Source organism: Apium graveolens, chromosome 9, assembly GCF_009905375.1.
Source record: "Apium graveolens cultivar Ventura chromosome 9, ASM990537v1, whole genome shotgun sequence".
NCBI classification, from domain to species: Eukaryota; Viridiplantae; Streptophyta; class Magnoliopsida; order Apiales; family Apiaceae; genus Apium; species Apium graveolens.
This window is the reverse complement of record NC_133655.1, coordinates 288,857,466-288,879,324: the sequence shown is the minus strand read 5'-3', so window position 1 is coordinate 288,879,324 and position 21,859 is coordinate 288,857,466. Positions and strand designations below refer to the sequence as shown.

Genomic DNA, 21,859 nt, shown 5'->3' with positions numbered 1-21,859 from the left:
ATGAAGAAGAAGAAGAGCGAATAAGGAGCTATTCAAAAATATGTGAGGGTGTGTGTATATGTGTGTAGTAGTCAAATGTTTTTCCAACCCCTAAAACCCTCTTTTTGGGGACTTTTATAGGTCCCAAGATTTAGGGTTTTTGGGGTTTGTACCTCTTCATCCTAGCCTTTGATCATTCTTGGTTGGTGACAGGTTGGACGGTCCAGATGGGCTGTGTGGTCAGGTGTCCTTTCTCCATCAGAGCTGTCTTGGGATGATTACCCGTGAATGGCTGGGATGCAATTGTTCCATTTTGGGTAACATGAGACAGTTGACTCTTTTGTCCTGTGCCACGTGGCACCGGGGACCACTTCGACTTGGGCCTGGGGTGGCATCTCTTTTGGGCCCCTGTTCTTCTATCTGGGCCTGATTATTTCTGGCCTATCATATACAATGACTCAGATATAGAAATTATATTCAACTTAGGCCGAAATATAGAACTATTAGCTTCAATGACCTATTGGTACGGAGAATTTATATCATCCTTGTTCGAGTGGCATCGAGAGTCGGGATGTTCATTGCCTCTGACCCGCCCAATCTCGATCCGATCCTCGCATCGAAAATGATGGAGTTTTGGGAATTTTTTTGGGTGCGAGCCAAAAAATTGTGACAATTTCAAAAAAAAGTTGGAAAGCGGGTCGAAGACGATTTAGTTTACCCGAACCTATCCGTTTACAAAATATATATTATATTTTTTAGCAAGTTACGAAAAATGAACTTTAATTTTATAATAAGATTTACTATTTCACGTGTTCAGAATACAAAATTATTATAATTTGCAGTAGAATATCTAGTTTTCCTACTATTTTCCCCCATCTTGCATGAAAAAATTTGTTTACTAAGAATTTTAATTAAAATGGACCGGGAACGGAAAATGATATATAGTTTCTGATGAAAAATAGACCGAGGATGGAGATCAAGTTTGAAGTCAGGAACATGAAAGGGGGCAGGGATAGTACTACACGGTTTCGTAGTAACCCGACGACCATCCCTAGTCGATAGTTCAAAATTTATCAAAAAAAATTGTATGTGTTAAATTTAACAATAAAGAAAGTTAAAAATCGATCAAAAGTATTTTATGCTATTCATTTTCAGAATTTTTAATAATTTTTACAATATTTTTCTGTTTAAAATAAGTGTCGCTCTAACTTTTAACACGTATTTTGAAATGTGAAAAACAATACAATCCCACATATTATTGTTCAAATTTTACTTTTTTGAATAGAAATATAAATGTTAAATTTTAATTCCAGAAAAAACTGAAAAATAATACTCGCAAGCACCTTTTACTATAACTCAAAACATGTGTAAGAAGTTAAAACGAAACTTATTATAGTTTAATCATATGTGTTACAAAATTATGTTACCTTAGATATGCTCATCTTAGCCTACCGCAACATAGTATTTTTTATGTTACCATAGCATTTGTAACATGTTACTATAGTTTCAAAGTGTTACATATGGTAACATGTAAAAACTTATGTTACAATAGGGTGTTAATAGATAAAAAAATTAACATTTTATAAAAAATTAAATATATATAATTATTTGACTTGAAAATTAATCAATATTGATAATATAATTAAACAATAATATTAATATTAGCTAAGATTGATAAAAAAAAATTTGTTAAATTTTATTAACTATACTAATTAGTAACTAATAATTTTTATTAATCAAAAATCCGAACACTATTTAAACTTAAAAGTTTATTAAAAAATAAAAAATAACAGTGAATAACAACAGTTTTTTGGAGTCTCGTTGGGCTATAGTTGGACTCTGAAGAGGCGGCGGGTTCAAAATTTTTAGAAAGCGGGCTCAAAATTTTGGAGAAGCGGGCTATCAGCCGCTCTATTACACTCTAAATATATCTCTCTCAGTCTCTCTCAGTTTTCAATCGATTCACGCCCTATCTATTTTATCAATTTAGGGCTTTACTGCAAAAGGATTCAACACAATTGGTTTGGGGCTTCACGGGTCTTCCCGCTTGCGCAATGTCTTTACCAGAAGAAGACGAATGGGAGCTCATCAACGACGATGGCTTCGTCTACAAGCGCAACAAGCACCCTCGCCTCGATATCACTGCCGCCACTTCTGCTCCCCTCCAGATCCACTTGTTGAGGACAACAATCGAAAGATTCGGAGAAGAAATGCTCTGTTAAAACCTAAAGACGAGTACCAAGCCGAGCTTTCTCGTTGGGAACTTTTGTCAAACACCTTGAGGGACTTGAATTTGCAAACCCATAATGTTGAAAAGAGGTCTGAGAAGATTGATGTGGGCTAAAGGGGATATGAGTTTTCGGGTTTTAGCGGGTGTGTTCTTGTTGATGAGCTTCTTGCTCAGGTAGTTTCAAGATCTTAGTTTTTTCCTAAATTTGACCTTTTTTTTGAATTTTAGAAACTTGTATCTGCTGCAACAAGAGATAAATGGATGCATTATAATTGTTTTGGTTTAGAAATTTGGAGAAACAATTTGTTCAATTGAGCAAGCGGAGAGATGAGTTTATGCAAAATTTAATTGATGAGGTCCGTGGCTCTGGTAATGAAGGGGAGGCTAAAACTTTGATTCAGGTGTTGCTGGATCTAAATGAGGCCAAACCTGATTACTACAATGACGATGTTATTATGAGCCTGATGCAGGCACCTCTTTAATCTTTTACCTATTAGCTTAATATTCATTCGTATACAGTGGTGTTGATGATGTCTAAGATGATTAAATTATCTTTAATGTGATCCGTAACTGAAATGTCTTGTTTGTTAAATTATTCGTTTAGATTTCTACAATCATTGTTTCGACATTTTGATGTATTTTTGAACTATGAGAACCTGAGAGTCCAGATAGTCTGCAGATTGTAGAATAATTTTTTCTGTCATTGTTCTAATGTAGTTTGCTGTATAGTTTACTCATTGTTGCCAAATTAACTGTTAAGTCTGGTTTATGCATACCATATTGTTGCGTGATGCAGTGACTCTGAGAATGTATCTAGTAGCCCGATATCTTATACCCCACGAGTCAGCAGATGAATGTACAATTGGTGGATATAGAGTTCCCCGTGGAACAATGTTGCTGGTTGCTGGTTGTATTTTAGACAATCCAGGCAGACATCAGTACATGGTAACATTGTTTCCCCTCTATAGGTAACACTTGTTCGCCTCCAAACTGGCTATATTTTTGCTTTAATAAAAACTTAATGTACATGATAAAATTCTCTGCAGTTTGTTCGCCTTCATCGTACTACACATGCTTATGTATGCTGGAAATATATACTTTTGGAGGCGATATAGAGTGAATTATCCCTTTATTTTTTGCTTCAATCCAATTACTGCACTAGGTTTCAGAGAAGTTCTACTACTGAGTTTAGGCCTCGCGGTCTTGGCTTTAGGCAGTGTGCTAGCTAATCTTGATATGGAACTGGACCCTAAAACAGGGGATTATCAAGAATTTACTGAGCTACTTCCTCTTTTTTTAGTTGTGGTAAGATCATGAAGCCTTCGTAAATTCTGTGGTCTAAACCAAGTACACTGATCCAACTTCACTCTGCCTACAACTTGTAATTGCGATTCTCATCTGTCCATTCAACATTATATATCGTCCTAGCCGCTTCTTCTTTCTCACATGCCTGTTTCATGTTATCGGTGCTCCTCTATACAAGGTACACTATTATGCTACGAGTCTCTGGCAGTTAAAAATCATAATCAACTCACTAGTCTCTTATCTGCAGGTTGTACTTCCAGATTTTATACTGGCAGATCAATTTACTAGTCAGGTATGTTTAATATATTTATGTTACACCAATTAACCAAGATATTCCTGCAATGTATGCTGAAAATGTAGTAATATTTTCTAGGTCCAAGCTTTCAGAAGCTTCGAGTTTTATATCTGTTACTATTTCTCTGGCAACTACAAACTTAGAGATAACAGTTGCAGTAAAAATGACGTTTTCAAGACTTTCAGTTTCATCGTTGCTACGATTCCTTACACATGGCGCCTTCTGCAGGTGCTACTACTACAAAAAAATTTCTGAAATAAACTGTAAACTGATATTAATCATCACCATCTATAATTCTACTGTGTTAACGGAAAATATTACTACATTTACAAAGTATTACTATAATTAACCAATTAATTTAGCATTACAGAGTATTATCAGTAAAATTGTCAGACAGAGTATTACTACATTTATAGAGTATTACTACTCTATAAAATACGACCGACACGTATAAAGGAGTTTTTGGTTCTGATGGTGAAAAGTATGTTAAAGACGTTCATGATCTCATTCATTTTGGTACTTCAGGCAATGTTGCTGGTTTTATTTGTGAAGCAATTCAGGTAACCTTATTGATATATTTTTTCCCAATAGTTAGTTCCTGCAAAATACAAAGCAAATATTTTGTGACAACTGAGGCACCTCCTTTTTGTGGCAGGGAGTTGGTGGTATTGTTGAATTGGCTCCAGGTTACCTGTTTGTTGTACATAGCACCATCAAGAAAGTAGGAGGCCTTTTTATATCTGATGAAGTTTAGTTAGGATTTTCCAGGATAGGAAGCCATTTTTTGGGGATTTGAGTCCCATGATGTTGTGCCTGACATTGTTACAGATCAAGAAGCTCTGGTTAACATTATAGAGCATATTTTTGTTTATTTTGTCGACTTGTCTGAAAAACAGGTTTATGGCATGTTCAATTTACAAACAAATCCTTTCAAGTTTTTTTTTGAGAAATATGTTACATTAGGTACATAAGTGTTACAAAAAAATTGGTTTAATATAATACAAATAATTATAAAACTTTTACAGTACGAAAAAAATATTACAATGATTTTGTGGCCCACCAGTGGGGCCCACAAGTGGGCCACATTTTTTTTGGATATTATAAGTCCAAAGGTAACATACATATTGTGATACTATATACATAGATTGTTATTACCTTTGACAGCTATTGTAACACAAATGTGAATGTTACACCAGGACAAAAGTAATGTTACCTTAGGGGCCAAAGGTAACTCGAAAAAAAGCAACTTAATTTTTATGTTACCTTAGGCCTTTTTCTGGCTGTGGTAACACTTTTTTGGACCTGTTGTAACATTTTCTTGGTGTTGCTGTAGGCCATTTATGGTGTAGTGTACACGGTTTCGTAGTAACCCGACGACCATCCCTAGTTGATAGTTCAAAATTTATCAAAAAAAATTGTATGTGTTAAATTTAACTATAAAGAAAGTTAAAAATCGATCAAAAGTATTTTATGCTATTCATTTTCAGAATTTTTAATAATTTTTACAATATTTTTCTGTTTAAAATAAGTGTCGCTCTAACTTTTAACACGTATTTTGAAATGTGAAAAACAATACAATCCCACATATTATTGTTCAAATTTTACTTTTCTGAATAGAAATATAAAAAATAAATTTTAATTCCAAAAAAACTGAAAAATAATATTCGCAAACACCTTTTACTATAACTCAAAACACGTGTAAGAAGTTAAAACGACATTTATTTTGGAACGGAAAAATTACGCGTTAATTTCAAAGTTTGAGAAGAAACAATATCAAGTTTATCAAATTTAAACATCATCTCAAGTTTGAAATAGTGTAACACGTGTGAGTTAATAACCTTATTTTTAAATAGATAATATCGAAGTCAATTCTTCTCACAAAGACAAACTATATCAAACGAACTCAAATTACATTAAATAAAAATTCAATCAACTTCGAACACCTCAACACTCTCAACTCATATACGAGTCCTAGACCACATAATCAAAAAAGTTGAATATTCCTATTTCTAGTTAAAATAACGAAATATCAAACCGACCTAATTTGGGTACGAACTTATCCAAGTCCATTTGAGTAGTGATGTTTGCATGTACGTTAATTTATTACTCCATCCGTCCCAACATGCTCTATACGTTCACTATTTACACGCATTTTGAGACTTCCGTAAGGTATAGTTTCATAATATTTTTTTTTAATTTTTCTTTTTGAATAAAAATTTAAATATAAAAAACGAGCATTGAAAAGAATGCCAAAAAATAATGTATATAATTCAATGGGACAGAGGGAGTAACAATAAATATAAGAGGAGGGTCTCGGACAACGGTTTGTCACGAGCCCTTATACAATAAACGGTTTTATGTCCGTTGTATCAACTATCTAACCGTTGTGATAAAAAAAAAAGTACTCGTGAACATTGTCTGCGGCCCGAAAAGACGGACTGCGGACATTTTTCGCGATTGGCATCTGAAATAAATTTCTATTTATTAAGTGAAAATGGATATTAACATTAAGTCTCAATCAAAAACAATGTTCGTGGTCCGTGATAAAAGGGCAAAAAGGTAATTTTTCCAAATCACAGACAATATTCGCGGTCCTATAACTATTTTTTTTAATTACGGTCGTTGGATGGTTCATACAACGGTCAGAAAATCGTTCGTTATATAACTCGCCTGTGGCAAACGGTTATCACACACCGAACCCCTAAATATAATACTTAGTTTAATACAAAATTAATCATGTTTTTCTAACTTGTCATAATCACAAGCTATCAAAGATTAGTAAAATTATTTTGTGATTATTTATTTTAGTTCCGCTGCGCATGCACTTTAGCTCTTTAAAAGACACTTGTTTAGAGTTGTACTTTTATAATTAACTTCAATTGGTTCCCTCCTATTTATATAAACTATTATTGTTAGTTTAATACATTACGATCAATTTTGATGGGTTCGAGTACGAATCATTGACGGACTTATACTTTTTAAATTTGTACTTAGTTTGATACTCTCTCCGTCCCTCCCAATTATTATCGTTTATAAAAAAGTTTCTGACACTTATTTTAAAATCAATAAAAAGTATAATTCTATAAAAAAAATTAAAATTTTCTTTTTCTGAATAAAAGTTTAAACATTCTATTTTTATTCAGAACAATTTTTTTTTTAAAAAAAATATAGAACTATACTTTATATTCATCTTAAAATACGTGTCAAACACTCTCCCAGAAACGATAATAATTCGCCGGGGCTGAGTAGTATATTTAGTTCGATTTATTTCGGTGAGTTGCTAAGTAGCAGCTCATAGAAACTATCATCATTAATTTAATACATTATTATGAACTAGATCGTTTTGTTAATGTCTTAATGTCGTACTCCCTCGTTCCCGTTATATTATTAGAGTCGTTATATATTAAGAATAGTGTTATACATTTCGGATCTGTTCTCAAAATATTTCATAAAAAATTTGTTGTGATATTTATCACGTTTTAACTTGTGATATATGCATGTGGGATACTATTTCATTTTCAGAAAAATTATCAAGTACACAGTTTACACATAATCATTTAATAACGATTTTGAGAACCGTTTTATAAATTTTAGCATTTCTCGTATTATTAGCATTGCGATCACTTAGATTAAGAAAAATGAATAAAAGTTAAGAAACAAATGAATAAAATTTAAGAAACCGGAGGTAATAAACGAGATTCATCAATATTAGTAAAGAAAATATGTAATTTTAGGAATATTAAGAATCTAATGAGATTTTTTTTTAAAAATAGAATAATGTTAAAAATTTATTAGAACGAATAGAATACTTAGTTCGACTAACTTCGATGAGTTGGTGCTTCTTGCTCATGTACTCCCTCTTTTTTATATGTCGCCGCTGGGGAATTCACACGAAAGGGAACGACGAATTCTCAACAAAAAAAGGAACTAACGACTCTATTAGAAAGTAGAATTAGCCACTTTTACAGGCGTTAAGAGGCCCTCCTGGCCCAACAAAGTTTCATTTATTCAATGACCAGAATTAGACGGGGAAATATAGCTCGGAGACGTAGAACAAAAATTCGTTTATTTGCATCAAGCTTTCGAGGGGCTCATTCAAGACTCCTGAGTTACGACCGATCGTTCAGATAGACGGGGGTAAACTAATGAGCTCGTATATTAATGAACTCTATAGAAGAGTTATCTATCGGAACAATACTCTTACCGACTTATTAACAACAAGTAGATCTACGCCAGGAGAGATAGACTAGAAACGACATCTGTTATGTCAATGACACCAAAGGGATATTAAATAAATGGAATTGGGATATGGACGGAATATAATGAAATAGAGCCACTTCTCGTTATCGGTCATATGTATAGAACTAACTTCGGTATTGGAAGAAATTGGGCCAACCCGCGAGCAAGTTGGGGTTTGTTTAGTTTAGTCCTTATCCCAAAAATCCTATTACGGTCGGGATCATCTTCCTGGAAAGAGGAAGAGTCAAAAAAACAACGATTCAAATCACGATTTCTCTAGTACAATCTTTTGATCACATAATTAAATAATAATTTTCAATTTTTTTGTGAAATTAAGATCTAAGTTATATATTTTAATTTACAAAAATAAAATTTTTAAAATTATTATTTTATCCGTATAAAAAATAGAGAGAGTAAATCATTATTATTAGTTTAATACATTCGACTAACTTCGATTAGTTGAAATACACCATTATTAATAATTTAATACATTGTGACGCTGAGTTACCGACTAAATTGACGCTATATTCAGATGTATCATTCATGGCCTAGTAAGTTAAACATGTCTTCGTGTACAATCTTATCTTTAAGTTTGTTAATTAATTTAAGTACTCAAGTCATTAACACTTTGGGCTTGTTTTGCACGGGCTTATAAGTTAGTCCGTAACATCTTTTCGGACACTATTTATCGACCCAATTTATAAATCGGATTTATAACTTATAAACTGATAAGTTTAATGTTAATAATGCCGTATTTTTTTGAACTTATTTTCATTTTTTGTTTATTATCGACTTTAGTTTTAAAAAATTATGTTTTAAAATGTTAACGTAATTTAAAATTCACGAATTAAGATAATTATATTTAAAAATTATTTATTTTACTTCATTTAAATAAAAAATATGACTTATAAGTAAAATTATCCAAACACCGTATTTTTCTACATATCATTTGTAAGTCACTTATTCAATTTAAATCATAAGTTACTTATTTTAAAATTTCTCAAACCGACACTTTATAATAAGAACGGGTTCAATAATTATAATTTACTTTTTCAACAAAATTAAATTTATAAGCTATATGTAAATTGAGTAAAGTGTACAATAACATCTTCTAATTCAATCATTTACCCCTCATTCCGAGAGTTAAGAAAGAAGTAAAGTAAGTGGATGATAAATAAAATAATTTTACTTATCCTGCTAATTGTCCTCTCGAGTATTTTAATATAATATTATATAGAGTGAAAATTTTACCGATACAATATCAACTTAATATAACTATTGAAGAAAATTAATATAATATGATCATCGAAAAATTCGTGTCGGGTACATATTAATTAATTACTTTTAATTTAAATTTGGAAATTTGTTTTATAAATAAATAAAAATAGAGTTCTAATGCATAACTTAGCCCGATAAAAGTTATAGCCTAATATATTTGAGTAAGTAAAAATGAACTACTTGATTTAATGTAAAGTAATACAGTTAGTTTTATGTTTTATTTTATACACCTCTAATGTAATATGAGTGGTCAATTTCATCCAATCTAACGGCATATAAAGAGGACTCCAAGTCTCCAAATAAAACACGGACTCTATTGAACTTTTGTCTCTATATATATATAGGGGGCTACTCTAATATAAACCAATTTAGAATAGAAAATAGAAATCAAATATTTTTTTTAAAAAAATTAACTCGAAATATAGCACATATGGTATGCAAATTGATAGTTAAGAGATATAGAAAAATACAGTGAAATCGGATTTAAAAAAAAAATTACGATTTGACGGAAAATATCAAATTAAAAACGGAGGGGAAAAACTGAAATTGGGTGTGGGAAGATGCAGATTAGTTGGGTGGAGTGATTTAGGGGGGGGCCATTAGATTAGGTAGATCTAATGGCTTACGTTGGTTCCTAGTTTCTATTTTAATTTTAGTTTGTATTTGATCATTCTCCTATTTATATATATATATAAGCCTTTCTTCGAGAGAGCTCTCTTATATAGAGAACCCTTTTGATTCCATGCTATAATTTCATCAAATTTGTTGCTAATGTAGAATAATAATTATATTTAAATATAATAAAATGTTTTATTTGAAAAAAATAATTTAATTTGATTCCACTATGAAATGAGTTTGGATAAATGTGAGTTTACTGTGTTTATACTACAGAATCACTTTAAACTATTTTATCAAATTTAAATGATTTTTTAAATAAAAAAAAGTGTTCAACTTCATTTTTTAATTTGGTAATTAAATTTTATAACTATATATGATGAAAAATAAAATAAATTATGTATTTATATTATTTTAATAAGGGTTCTCTACGGACCACTATACAAGATAGCTCTGTGAATTGCTACCCTATATATATATATATATATTATCCAACTCCAGCCATATTAAGATCTGAAGTTGTTGCAAGTCGGACTGAAAAATAAAATAAGGCCGTTAGTGGGCTCAGAGGGCATAAATTTGTTTGAGAGACTGAGAGACGGGCTTCTTAAGAAAGGCCCATATGGGTTTTGTTGGGAAGGGAAAATACTGGAGTATGGACCGGGCTAATTTTAGGATGGACCGGGCTAATTTTAGGATGGACCGGATTCTATTTATTTTCTTGAAATAATTGATTGATGCGTTAATATTAAAACTATTGAAACTTGTATTTTTTTTAAAGAAATATATGTATGAAATAAAATTTTAAGTAGTAACAACTAGGTGAAAGGATGGTTTAGTTCGGTTTGATTTTTGAATAAAACTAGAACCGAAACCCATTGTCAGTGTCTCGAAATCACATCCTTTGTTTCGTTTGTTTCGTCAATTTTGTAGATACATAGGGAAGTTAAACTTCTCCGTAACCAAGTTACAATTAGAATACTTGTGTTTCAAGTTTCAAGGTAATTAGAATACTTGTGTTTGGTTTATTACAATGCAACTACAAATTATATTGTTAATTTTGGTAAGTATTTAATATTTTTATATTGAATAACTATGTAACTTTTGTTGACCATGGTGAATCTTGGTAACTCACTTCACATATTTTGTAGTAAATATAGAAACCTTGGACCTTGGAGTTCCATTACTCGATTTAAAATATAACAAACCAAATACCGCTACTTATTTCAAATCCAAGGAATTTCAAGTTTTATAGCTGAACTGCATCGAAACAAACAAGGCCCTTATGGTTGCAATACTGAAAACGAAATAAATTTGAATTTTATTAGTGAAAAAAGTACAAATGTTAAGAAGTAACAACACTAGTTTGTCGTAAATGTGCAATTTTGAATATTTTTTTAGTTATTTTTGTGAAATAAATTTATTTTTTAAGTTGTTTTTTAATTGCAATACAAAGCTCCACTCATATAATGAGCTTTAAATGGGGTTTATATAACAATATGAATACATTTTTAACAAGTACAAACAAACTGAAAGAAAACAACTACTCCCTGCGTCCCGAAAAACATCTCCTGTTTTGACTTTTTACACTATTCATGGTAAGCGATTGACTAGTAATTTACGCATAATCTATAAGATCAAATATAGTATTGTTGTGGATTCGTCTTTATGAGTATTTTAATACAATGAAATTTTTATATTTAATACTAATACGAAATTAAAGATATTAAGTTATTAACAACGAAAAATGTGCATTGATAAACATGTCCAACACGAGAAGAAACGTTTATAGGGCCGGAGAGAGTTGAAAAAAATCAAAAGATAACAAGTCAGAGATTGTTTAAGCTGAAATTCAGGAAAACATAATATAATAATAATCTTGCATTCAAAAATTGTGACGTTACGACATACATGATTGACTGAACAATAAATAATTAACTTTCAATAAATAAATGAATATAATAAGTTTTTAAAATAAACAATGAACCTGTGAAAGCTACCAGAATTGAACTTTAATGCCTTTGCTTGGAAGCATCCTCAGTAATCCACCACCCTCCCTGCTTAAACAATCTTCATGGTCCTTTTCTGTCGTCCGGCCTTTTTTAATAACCAAATGTCCAGATTACGCATAACTCGACTAATCATGTAGAGGGGCTCGTTGTCAAAACTACCTATTTTTTTTATTTGTTAAATAAACGACCACCTACTTAAATCCGTGCATTGAGATTCATAGAGTGTTAAATCAGTATAATCATGATCTCAACTAGTTGAGCTTAGGGCAGTAAATTGATCCGGACTATTCGGTATATCGGCTTATATCTGGCTTGAAAATATGATTCATGTCTCATATCCGTTTTGTAAACTGTCCAAATTTGTGGAAATATTAAACTCGGATAAAATATGATCCCGAATATGAACACTCCTATACCCGCTCAAATTAAGTCTTATATTATTTTTTATAAAATGATTCTATCCCAATATCCAAATATGATCCATGACTCATATTCGATTTGACCCCACATGTAGAATATATTTTCAACACATTATATTTGTAAGTAAATAATTATTTTGTAAGTCTTTATATCTTATATAAGTTTTAATTTTCTATAAAATATGACTTTCATGGTTATTATTTTTATAGTATTATATTTATTTTATACTAATAATCATCTGAATAGTTAAAATAAAAATGATTGTTGATGTTAGTGGGATCATATTTGACTCGTATCCAGTGGATCATAAACTACCCAGTTAGAAAATGAAAATACGGTACCGACTCATATTCGGTTTTGATTCGGTCCTCATATATCCGAGATCAATTTGTATCCGAATAATATGATCCCGAATCCAAATCTCCACACACTAAAAGTAAAACGATACGATACTTGAAAGCGGGTTATCCGATTCTACCGAGATCATTTTAAAGCCCCAGTTGAGCAAACCATAGGTAAAATAGAAAAGTGCAAAGACTCCATATTCCGGTTTTAAAAATCACAATATTTGAAAATCAATGAGAATTTTTCTTATTACTTTTGTATGTCTAGACTCTAGAGGGCCAAAGAATCTGAAAAATATACATAGAATTTACAAATCTCGGTGTACTTTAGCTGTTAGAATTGACAACCAGCACACAAATGTGGAGAAAAGCAGTGTTTTACTACTAATTAATTAAACAGACAAGAAACCCTAATGAGCTTAAAACCATCTTAAAACAGGGTTAGCTGACTCCATTCGAGCTTTGACTATGTAATATCCTGTAATTTTTAGAATTAGATTATTAATTGAATAATAGAATAAAAAGGATTAAAATTAGACAAGGACTAGGATTTAAAATTGAATTAGACTAATGAGCCTATAATTTGGATCCAATTCTAATATGGATAACTTGTAGGTTAAGATATGGGGTTTTGTATCGTTATAAATACACCATATTCGTCTTTCTCGTTTTTTATATAAGAATTCGTAGGGCTCTTCTCAGCAAAAATCAGCAGTCTTGTAAAATTCGTAGAAAATTCATCGTAAGTCGGAATTCAGTGATTCTGGACTTTTCGGAGAGGTCTTTTCGTTATCTTCAACTTTCGTGTTTCGTATTTTCTAAGATAACGTCGTTTAGAGGGTCAAAAAAGCTAAATTCAGATCTGGTCAGATTTTGAGGTAAGTTTTCGATCGATCTTGCTAGTGTTTTTAAAATTGTGTGTTGTGCGTTTATATTTGATTATCAAAACTTGAGCTAAGTGATCATATATTTGATATTATTATGTGATATAGAATATGTATCGATGTATATATGTGATGTCTAGACGATAATTTGAGATCTTTGATTTGTGCCATGGTTTGTGAAAATATCGAATAAGAACTTAGGACCGCAGTCACCGGATTATAGTGACAGTTTTCTGAAAATTTAGGACCGTTATCACCGGGTTGTAGTGGTCGTGGCATGAATTATGGGTTTTGAATTATTGTTGTTTATGTGCTATGTGTATCGTATGTATCGAAAAAGAATAAGAATATGTATCGAAATTGTTTGTTTCGTATATCGTATCGTATAGATTATTGTATTTTGTTATATGTGGACATGTTACTTGGCCAACTAGTTGGATCGATTGTTTTCTTGCTGGGCTGTATAGCTCATTCTTACAATTTCAGGTTTCGTCCGAGATTCGAGTTGTATAGCATTGGAGTTCGAGGACCTTAGTTTTGGAGTAGATTGACTTTTGGACCGTTTCCGTTAGCTGCGCTTTTGTAATAGTCTCCTTTGTAATAGAATTTTGGATTAATAATTGTATTTTGTATTAGTTTTCGATTTAGAATTAATAGTCCGGAAGCGTGGGTTGTTACAGTTGTTATCAGAGCAGGCTGTCTTTCGGAGTGTATTAGGTATGGGACTAGTACATTCCCTAGGATTCGATCTTGTGGACCATAGTTTGACCTTTGGTAGATCAGGGGGTAGATGTGTCTCGAACTTTAGGATTGTTGTGAATTTGGGGACCAAATTCTTTTTAAGGAGGGTAGTATGTAATATCCTGTAATTTTTAGAATTAGATTATTAATTGAATAATAGAATAAAAAGGATTAAAATTAGACAAGGACTAGGATTTAAAATTGAATTAGACTAATGAGCCTATAATTTGGATCCAATTCTAATATGGATAACTTGTAGGTTAAGATATGGGGTTTTGTATCGTTATAAATACACCATATTCGTCTTTCTCGTTTTTTATATAAGAATTCGTAGGGCTCTTCTCAGCAAAAATCAGCAGTCTTGTAAAATTCGTAGAAAATTCATCGTAAGTCGGAATTCAGTGATTCTGGACTTTTCGGAGAGGTCTTTTCGTTATCTTCAACTTTCGTGTTTCGTATTTTCTAAGATAACGTCGTTTAGAGGGTCAAAAAAGCTAAATTCAGATCTGGTCAGATTTTGAGGTAAGTTTTCGATCGATCTTGCTAGTGTTTTTAAAATTGTGTGTTGTGCGTTTATATTTGATTATCAAAACTTGAGCTAAGTGATCATATATTTGATATTATTATGTGATATAGAATATGTATCGATGTATATATGTGATGTCTAGACGATAATTTGAGATCTTTGATTTGTGCCATGGTTTGTGAAAATATCGAATAAGAACTTAGGACCGCAGTCACCGGATTATAGTGACAGTTTTCTGAAAATTTAGGACCGTTATCACCGGGTTGTAGTGGTCGTGGCATGAATTATGGGTTTTGAATTATTGTTGTTTATGTGCTATGTGTATCGTATGTATCGAAAAAGAATAAGAATATGTATCGAAATTGTTTGTTTCGTATATCGTATCGTATAGATTATTGTATTTTGTTATATGTGGACATGTTACTTGGCCAACTAGTTGGATCGATTGTTTTCTTGCTGGGCTGTATAGCTCATTCTTACAATTTCAGGTTTCGTCCGAGATTCGAGTTGTATAGCATTGGAGTTCGAGGACCTTAGTTTTGGAGTAGATTGACTTTTGGACCGTTTCCGTTAGCTGCGCTTTTGTAATAGTCTCCTTTGTAATAGAATTTTGGATTAATAATTGTATTTTGTATTAGTTTTCGATTTAGAATTAATAGTCCGGAAGTGCGGGCTGTTACAGACTATCTTAATTAAAACCTCATTATTTTGAATTATTTACATATGCCTCACTTATGCATGTTCTTTGCTGAACAGCTAGTTACCCATTGGATTCTAAAGCATCTTACTTTAGCTTTGGTGCCTTTTGTAAACGCAACATGCACATAAATTTGCATCAAAAGAGATAACACAAATAATAAGATTTCGAGCGTGATAAAATAGTTTAAGTGATAAAATTTTATTCTTGGTCTATTAAGTATCATCGTTTTAAAAATCGGTTGACTTGGACATTGCTGAAATCGGAATTAATTGATTCGAATATTTTAGTGAATTCTCGACCGATCCATCCAAATTTAACGAATATTCGACCGAGTACTTGAATGCTAAAAATGATTATTCGGAGAATGAGCCTATTGCTCAAATTTTTAAAACGCAACCTGGGTACAATCAATTTTCGCCGTTTGAGCTATTCTGTTTCACGTTCGAAATCGGAGTTAACCGATTCATATTTTAGTGAATTCTCAGCCGATCCATCCAAATTTAGCGAATATTCGACCTAGTACTCGGATGCTGAAAACGATTATTCGAAAAATGAACCTATTGCTCAACACCGTTGCCAAACTACTAATTTTATAAATATAGAAGGAAAAATATTTGAGATTATCAATTCAACATAATTTTTTTGTCTATATTCACAAAAGAATCTCTCTCCCAAACTGATTCTGTAAACAACTCATGTCATATGTGTGACAAAAAATGGAGTCTTTGGTTACAAAAATTATTGTTAACTTCTGATTAATTGTATACATCAAATTGGTAACAAGAAAATACTCCCAATAAAGAAAGAAGATTCTTTTCAACTGTTTTCAAAATTTTCAACCTTTCAAGCTTATCAAAATAAAAACTAGTGAAAATGATGTTCTTAAAATTTCTCATTAGTCTTTACAGTTATCAAGAAACAAGAATTGTGTGTTCATATGCTGTACATGGTCATGTTCCTAGTAAGAAATTTTATAACTAGTCATAATTTTTCGCGAATTTGTTTAATATTAAATTTTTTATAAATATAAGAGGGTGTATTATTAATCCACCCTCTCAAACTCAATACTTAAAAATTTCCCTGTTGTCCGTAAAAAAATATAGCAAAAAGATATATCAATCCTTGCAAAATACTCCCTCCGTCCTACGTTTCCCGTTTTGACATTTTACACTATTAATGATAAGTGATAGAAGAGGGTGCATTAATAATCCACCCTCGTTGCGTAAAAATTTCTCCGTTTTCTGTAAAAAATTATAGCGAACAAATATATCAAACCTTAAAGATAATACTAGTTAACATTGGCTGTAACAATCCACTACAACCACTAATCACCAAAATAACAGAAATTTATACATTTCATGAAAATTAGCCAAAAATTAAATAAAAAAGCCGCCAAATTTATCAAACTGCAACAACATTATTCCATCCCATAAACCCATTATCTGTAACTCCTTAGTTTCAGTTCTAATCATTTGTATCTATACTTTTATATGTCTTAATGTACTTGTGTCTACTAAACCTCTCTTCGAATCCAAGTTATCTTATTACTGGCAATTTTTAAACTACTTCTCCAGACTCCACTAGTGATTTTCTTTCACAAGTTGTTGAAAATCAAAGATTTGCATTTACTCCTAAGCTTTTTGCTCAATAAAAAGGGGATCTTTATTGATTCTTGTTGATCTTTCTTGATTTTTAGTTCAAAGATAGCTCATTTATGTTTGTTTAGTTAGTTTCTTGATTAGCCCATCACTCAAATTTTCTTGATTTTTAGTTGAAAGATAGCTCATTTAAGCTTGTTTAGGTAGTTTCTTGATTAGCCCATCACTCAAATTTTCTTGATTTTTTTTTTATTTTTTTTGTGTTTGACTATATTTAGTAAGAAAGCTATGTGGGTTTGGTTTGAATGAGCTTTTTAAGTTCTGGGTTGGTGTTGAATTTTTAAAAAAGTTGAAGAGGTGCAAAAAGATGAGTTCTTTATGGGTGGTTCTTGGGATTTTTCTTGCTGCTTGTGATGCATTTCCTGAGCATGAAGGTACTATTTTTTTGGTGATTTTTGGTTTTGATTTTGAGTAGATCTTGATTTAGTTAGTGTTTGTAGAGTGTAATAATTAAATCAATATGGGATTTTAGTTTTTACTGCTATGTGTGTGTTTTTCGAAAGATCATTGACATTGTTAGTGATTAGTTTAGTAGTACTTGTATGCTGTATATGATTATGATATGTAGATTTGAGTGGAAACTCTTGATTTTTTTTACAGTTGATGCTCTGACTGCCTTTAAGGAAGCTATATTTGATGATCCTATTCTGGCTTTGTCAAGTTGGAATTCTATGGATGCAAATCCCTGCAACTGGTCTGGCATTTCGTGTTCGATTACTAGTGATCATGTGATAAAGCTGTAAGAATTGTTCTGTTTATTTGATGTACATCTGTTAATGTTTTGTTACTATAAGAATCGAGTGCATTTAAGCTGATTCTGCAATGTTTGGACCCTAATCTGAGGTTTTTATTTGTTGTGAAATACTGTTAACAGTAACCTGTCTGGTTCATCTTTAAAGGGATTTATAGCGCCAGAAATTTATCATCTATCCTCCTTGCAAGAAATGTAAGATTTTATTCTACATTTGTTGAATATTTTTCTGGTCCGGTCGTTTTGTCATAAAAGCGACAACTTTTCCAATGTTTTTAGGGTTTTACATGGAAATAAATTCATTGGAATAATACCCAAAGAAATTGGCTTGTTGAAAGACCTCAGGGTGTTGGATTTAGGGGCGAACCAATTATCTGGACCAATCCCTCCTGAGATAGGAAACTTGAGCAGTATTATTAAACTGTGAGTAAATATTTTTGTTTAAGTCCTATCTTCGGGATCTATTTACAATGTTTGCATTTTCTTATTTCATTTGTTTCATTACAGAAACCTTCAGTCCAATGGGTTGAGTGGAAGGTTGCCTTCAGAGCTTGGCAATTTAAAGGACCTTGAGGAACTTAGGCTGGATAGGAACAAACTCCAAGGAACTGTTCCTGGTAATAATGGTTCGCGAGTTTCATCGAACATGCATGGAATGTGAGTGAAACAGAAATTTAAAAAAAGTTATTAGTCCATTTTATTTGCAAAAAAAAGTAAAATTTTCACTTTCACGTTCAGTTTGTTACTGGCCCTGAGTTTACTAATACCTTTGGCTATTACATCTGTTAATCCATGGTTAAGAATTAAGATTATTGATTATCTAACCTTTTGAACCCTGCCTTGGCTATACAAGAGGGTTTCCAGTTGTCACGTATATTGAGGTTCTAACTTGCTTCACTTTCTGTAAATAAAATAATGCTACAGGTATGTCTCAAGTGGGAATCCTGCAGGTCTGTGTCGCTCTTCTCAGTTTAAAGTTGCAGATTTCTCATACAACTTCCTTGTTGGTAGCGTGCCAAAGTGCTTGCAATATCTTCCAAAGTATAATTTTTACTCTGTCTGGCTAATCTATATTTCTCAGTGTTTTCTTTACTGAATTAGTTCTATTGTGCAGCTCCAGCTTTCAAGGGAACTGCCTCCTAGACAGAGACCCCAAACAGCGCCCTATGCATCAATGTGGTAAATTTCTGTCTTCATCTCTCCTTTAATGTATTAGCTGCTTAGTTAATTAATACTCAATGCAGTTTTTGGAAATTTGAACGAAGGGTGTCATTTAACTTAAGGCATCATCCTGAACGATCCATTTTAATAATTATGGAAAACAGAGGATATAATTGTTTATCGTGAATGCTCAAACTGTTATACTTCAAAAATCTGATCAGAATTGTATTAGATATTTAAAGTTTAAACCATTTTGTAGTATCATGTGACTTTCAAATTTCATTAAACTAGATTGGACTTTAGCATTGTGGTTAGAAGTGACATATTTAAAGATATGTACAGGCAGTACTCCTCCCCCTCCTCCTAAAAGCCATTCAGGGGTCCAGAGTAAACACCGGCCGCGTGAAGAAACATCCAATCATCATGATGATTCAAAGCCTTCTTGGGTTAAAGCTGTTGAAATAGTTACAGGTGTATTGTTCGGTTCTCTATTTCTTGTGGCTCTCGCCGTGGGTCTAAGAAGATGCAAAAATAAGTCTTCCATCATAATACCCTGGAAAAAATCAACTACTTACAGGGACCATACGACAATGTACTTAGGTAGGCTTTGTGATATGCTGATCTATCACACATTGAATTCAAAATATCCTTCAATATGACAATTTAATTATCTTGGTATAGAAACTGGCCTTTTAAACGATGTAGCAAAGTACAGCAGACAAGACCTTGAAGTAGCCTGTGAAGATTTTAGCAACATAATTGGGTCCTCCTCCGATAGTATTGTCTACAAAGGCATCATTAAAGGTGGTCCTGAGATTGCTGTTATATCTCTTTGCATCAAAGAAGAGCTCTGGACAGGTTATCTTGAGCTTTATTTTCAGAAAGAGGTAGATCGCCTTTAACTAAATGCAATGTAAGTGTACACTGTACGCTTGAAACCTAAAATATTAAATTATCTAGTTATGATGTAAATAGGTGGCAGATTTGGCAAGATTAGATCACGAGAATGCAGGAAAACTGCTAGGCTATTGTAAAGAGAGCTCTCCATTTACGAGGATGCTGGTTTTTGAATATGCATCAAATGGAACGTTGTATGAGCACCTACATTGTAAGTACGGTTTTTTATAACATGGAGACTATTCAACAGACATTTGTGTTCAAAATTTAAATCCCATTCAACTGCAGATGGCGAAGGATGTCAGCTAAGTTGGACAAGGCGTATGAATATTGTTATAGGCATTGCCAAGGGACTCAAATATCTTCACACAGAAATTGAACCACCTTTCACTATATCTGAGTTGAACTCCAATTCTGTTTATCTTACAGATACTTTTTCTCCAAAGGTATGTTGAAATGGCTCTGCTACAATTTGGAAAATAAAAGATGCATATCTGCCTATGCAGACGTTCAATTACAGTTTTTCATTAATCCCTTCCATGTGTCATAGACGGATCGGTGATTCTTGATTTCTGTTTAAATGGTCCACTGTTTTGTTGGCATTCTGATTAAGAGAAAATTCTCGTCTGCAGCTAGTTGATTTTGAGAGTTGGAAAACAATAATTTCAAGATCAGAGAAAAATTCTGGTGCAATTAGCTGTGAAGGTGCTGTTTGTGTTCTTCCAAGTACCCTCGACAGTCGCCATCTAGATGTCCAGGGTAATATTTATGCATTTGGAGTACTACTTCTGGAGCTGATTAGTGGAAGACCTTCATTCTGCAAAGAAAAAGGATGTCTAGTAGACTGGGTAAGTACAAAATTGCGGAAGCATGTTTTCCTATTTCATAGAGCCTAATGGCCCATTGACTACAACATTTGATGGTGATTTACCAATGACTGGAAATATCCTTTCTGCAGGCTAAAGAATATCTTGATCTGCCAGAAGTAATGTCTAAAGTGGTGGATCCAGAGTTGAAACATTTCCGAGAAGATGACCTTAAAGTGATATGTGAAGTGGCTAGTCTATGCATTAAACCAAATCCACTGGTACAACTAACAATGCAGGAATTATGCACCGTTTTAGAAAGCAGAATCGACACTTCAGTTTCTTCTGAGATTAAGGCCTCGTCTTTGGCATGGGCAGAACTTGCGCTTTCTCCATGACCAGATCAAAGCTAACACAATATTAGATTAGAACAATACATTTGTAATACTCTTCTTACTACTTCTGGTCCAACTATTTTACTTGGACTGGAGATCATGTAAATAACTTTCAAGTGTCAAAAGATATATACAACTTCTACTCATATACCCTTAGGCTAATTCATCATGTTGTGTATGTAATAACTCTTTGTTTTACATGTAACTTGAAGTATAGCCATTTGTTCCATTTCATTTTTCTACATTGTACTTTGCGGAAGTAGTTAATAAGGTTTTTGACGACATTATATAGATTTTTCTCGGATCAATGTCAATTTCAGAACATAACACGACATTATATAGATTTTTCTCGGATCACTGTCAATTTGAGAACATAACAAGAATTGTGTTCAGTGGTTCTCATTCTAAAAGGGTGTTACGTATAAGTTGTAACCTTGCGTTGCCCATCGTTTGCTTCATTCTAATTGTTCAGAGAGTTGATTATAATTTCAATGTCATATTATTAGACAGAAATCAAAGACGAGTGGAAATACATGAAATGTACATGTATAGAGTGCTTTTCGAATGACTCAAGTATTTGATTAGAGTTGTAAATGAACCAAACTCGGACGAATTTTTAACGA

General features: G+C 32.4%; 2 protein-coding genes across 2 annotated transcripts; both read left to right on the top strand.

Annotated features, from left to right (window-relative positions):
• The first annotated feature begins 3,016 nt into the window (after positions 1-3,016).
• On the top strand, positions 3,017-4,563 carry LOC141686561 (phosphate transporter PHO1 homolog 7-like). The gene is made up of 7 exons (XM_074491586.1): positions 3,017-3,177; positions 3,256-3,513; positions 3,587-3,692; positions 3,762-3,806; positions 3,888-4,037; positions 4,292-4,369; positions 4,465-4,563. Exons 1-7 carry the CDS (start codon positions 3,017-3,019, stop codon positions 4,561-4,563), a joined length of 897 nt encoding a protein of 298 aa, XP_074347687.1.
• A 12,394-nt stretch (positions 4,564-16,957) lies between these two features.
• Positions 16,958-21,470, top strand: LOC141687483 (putative LRR receptor-like serine/threonine-protein kinase At1g63430). The gene is made up of 13 exons (XM_074492775.1): positions 16,958-17,600; positions 17,827-17,965; positions 18,101-18,172; positions 18,257-18,400; positions 18,485-18,634; positions 18,902-19,018; positions 19,092-19,156; positions 19,481-19,738; positions 19,820-20,025; positions 20,114-20,246; positions 20,324-20,481; positions 20,668-20,883; positions 20,994-21,470. Exons 1-13 carry the CDS (start codon positions 17,534-17,536, stop codon positions 21,237-21,239), a joined length of 1,971 nt encoding a protein of 656 aa, XP_074348876.1. The 5' UTR covers positions 16,958-17,533; the 3' UTR covers positions 21,240-21,470.
• Positions 21,471-21,859: the final 389 nt, after the last annotated feature.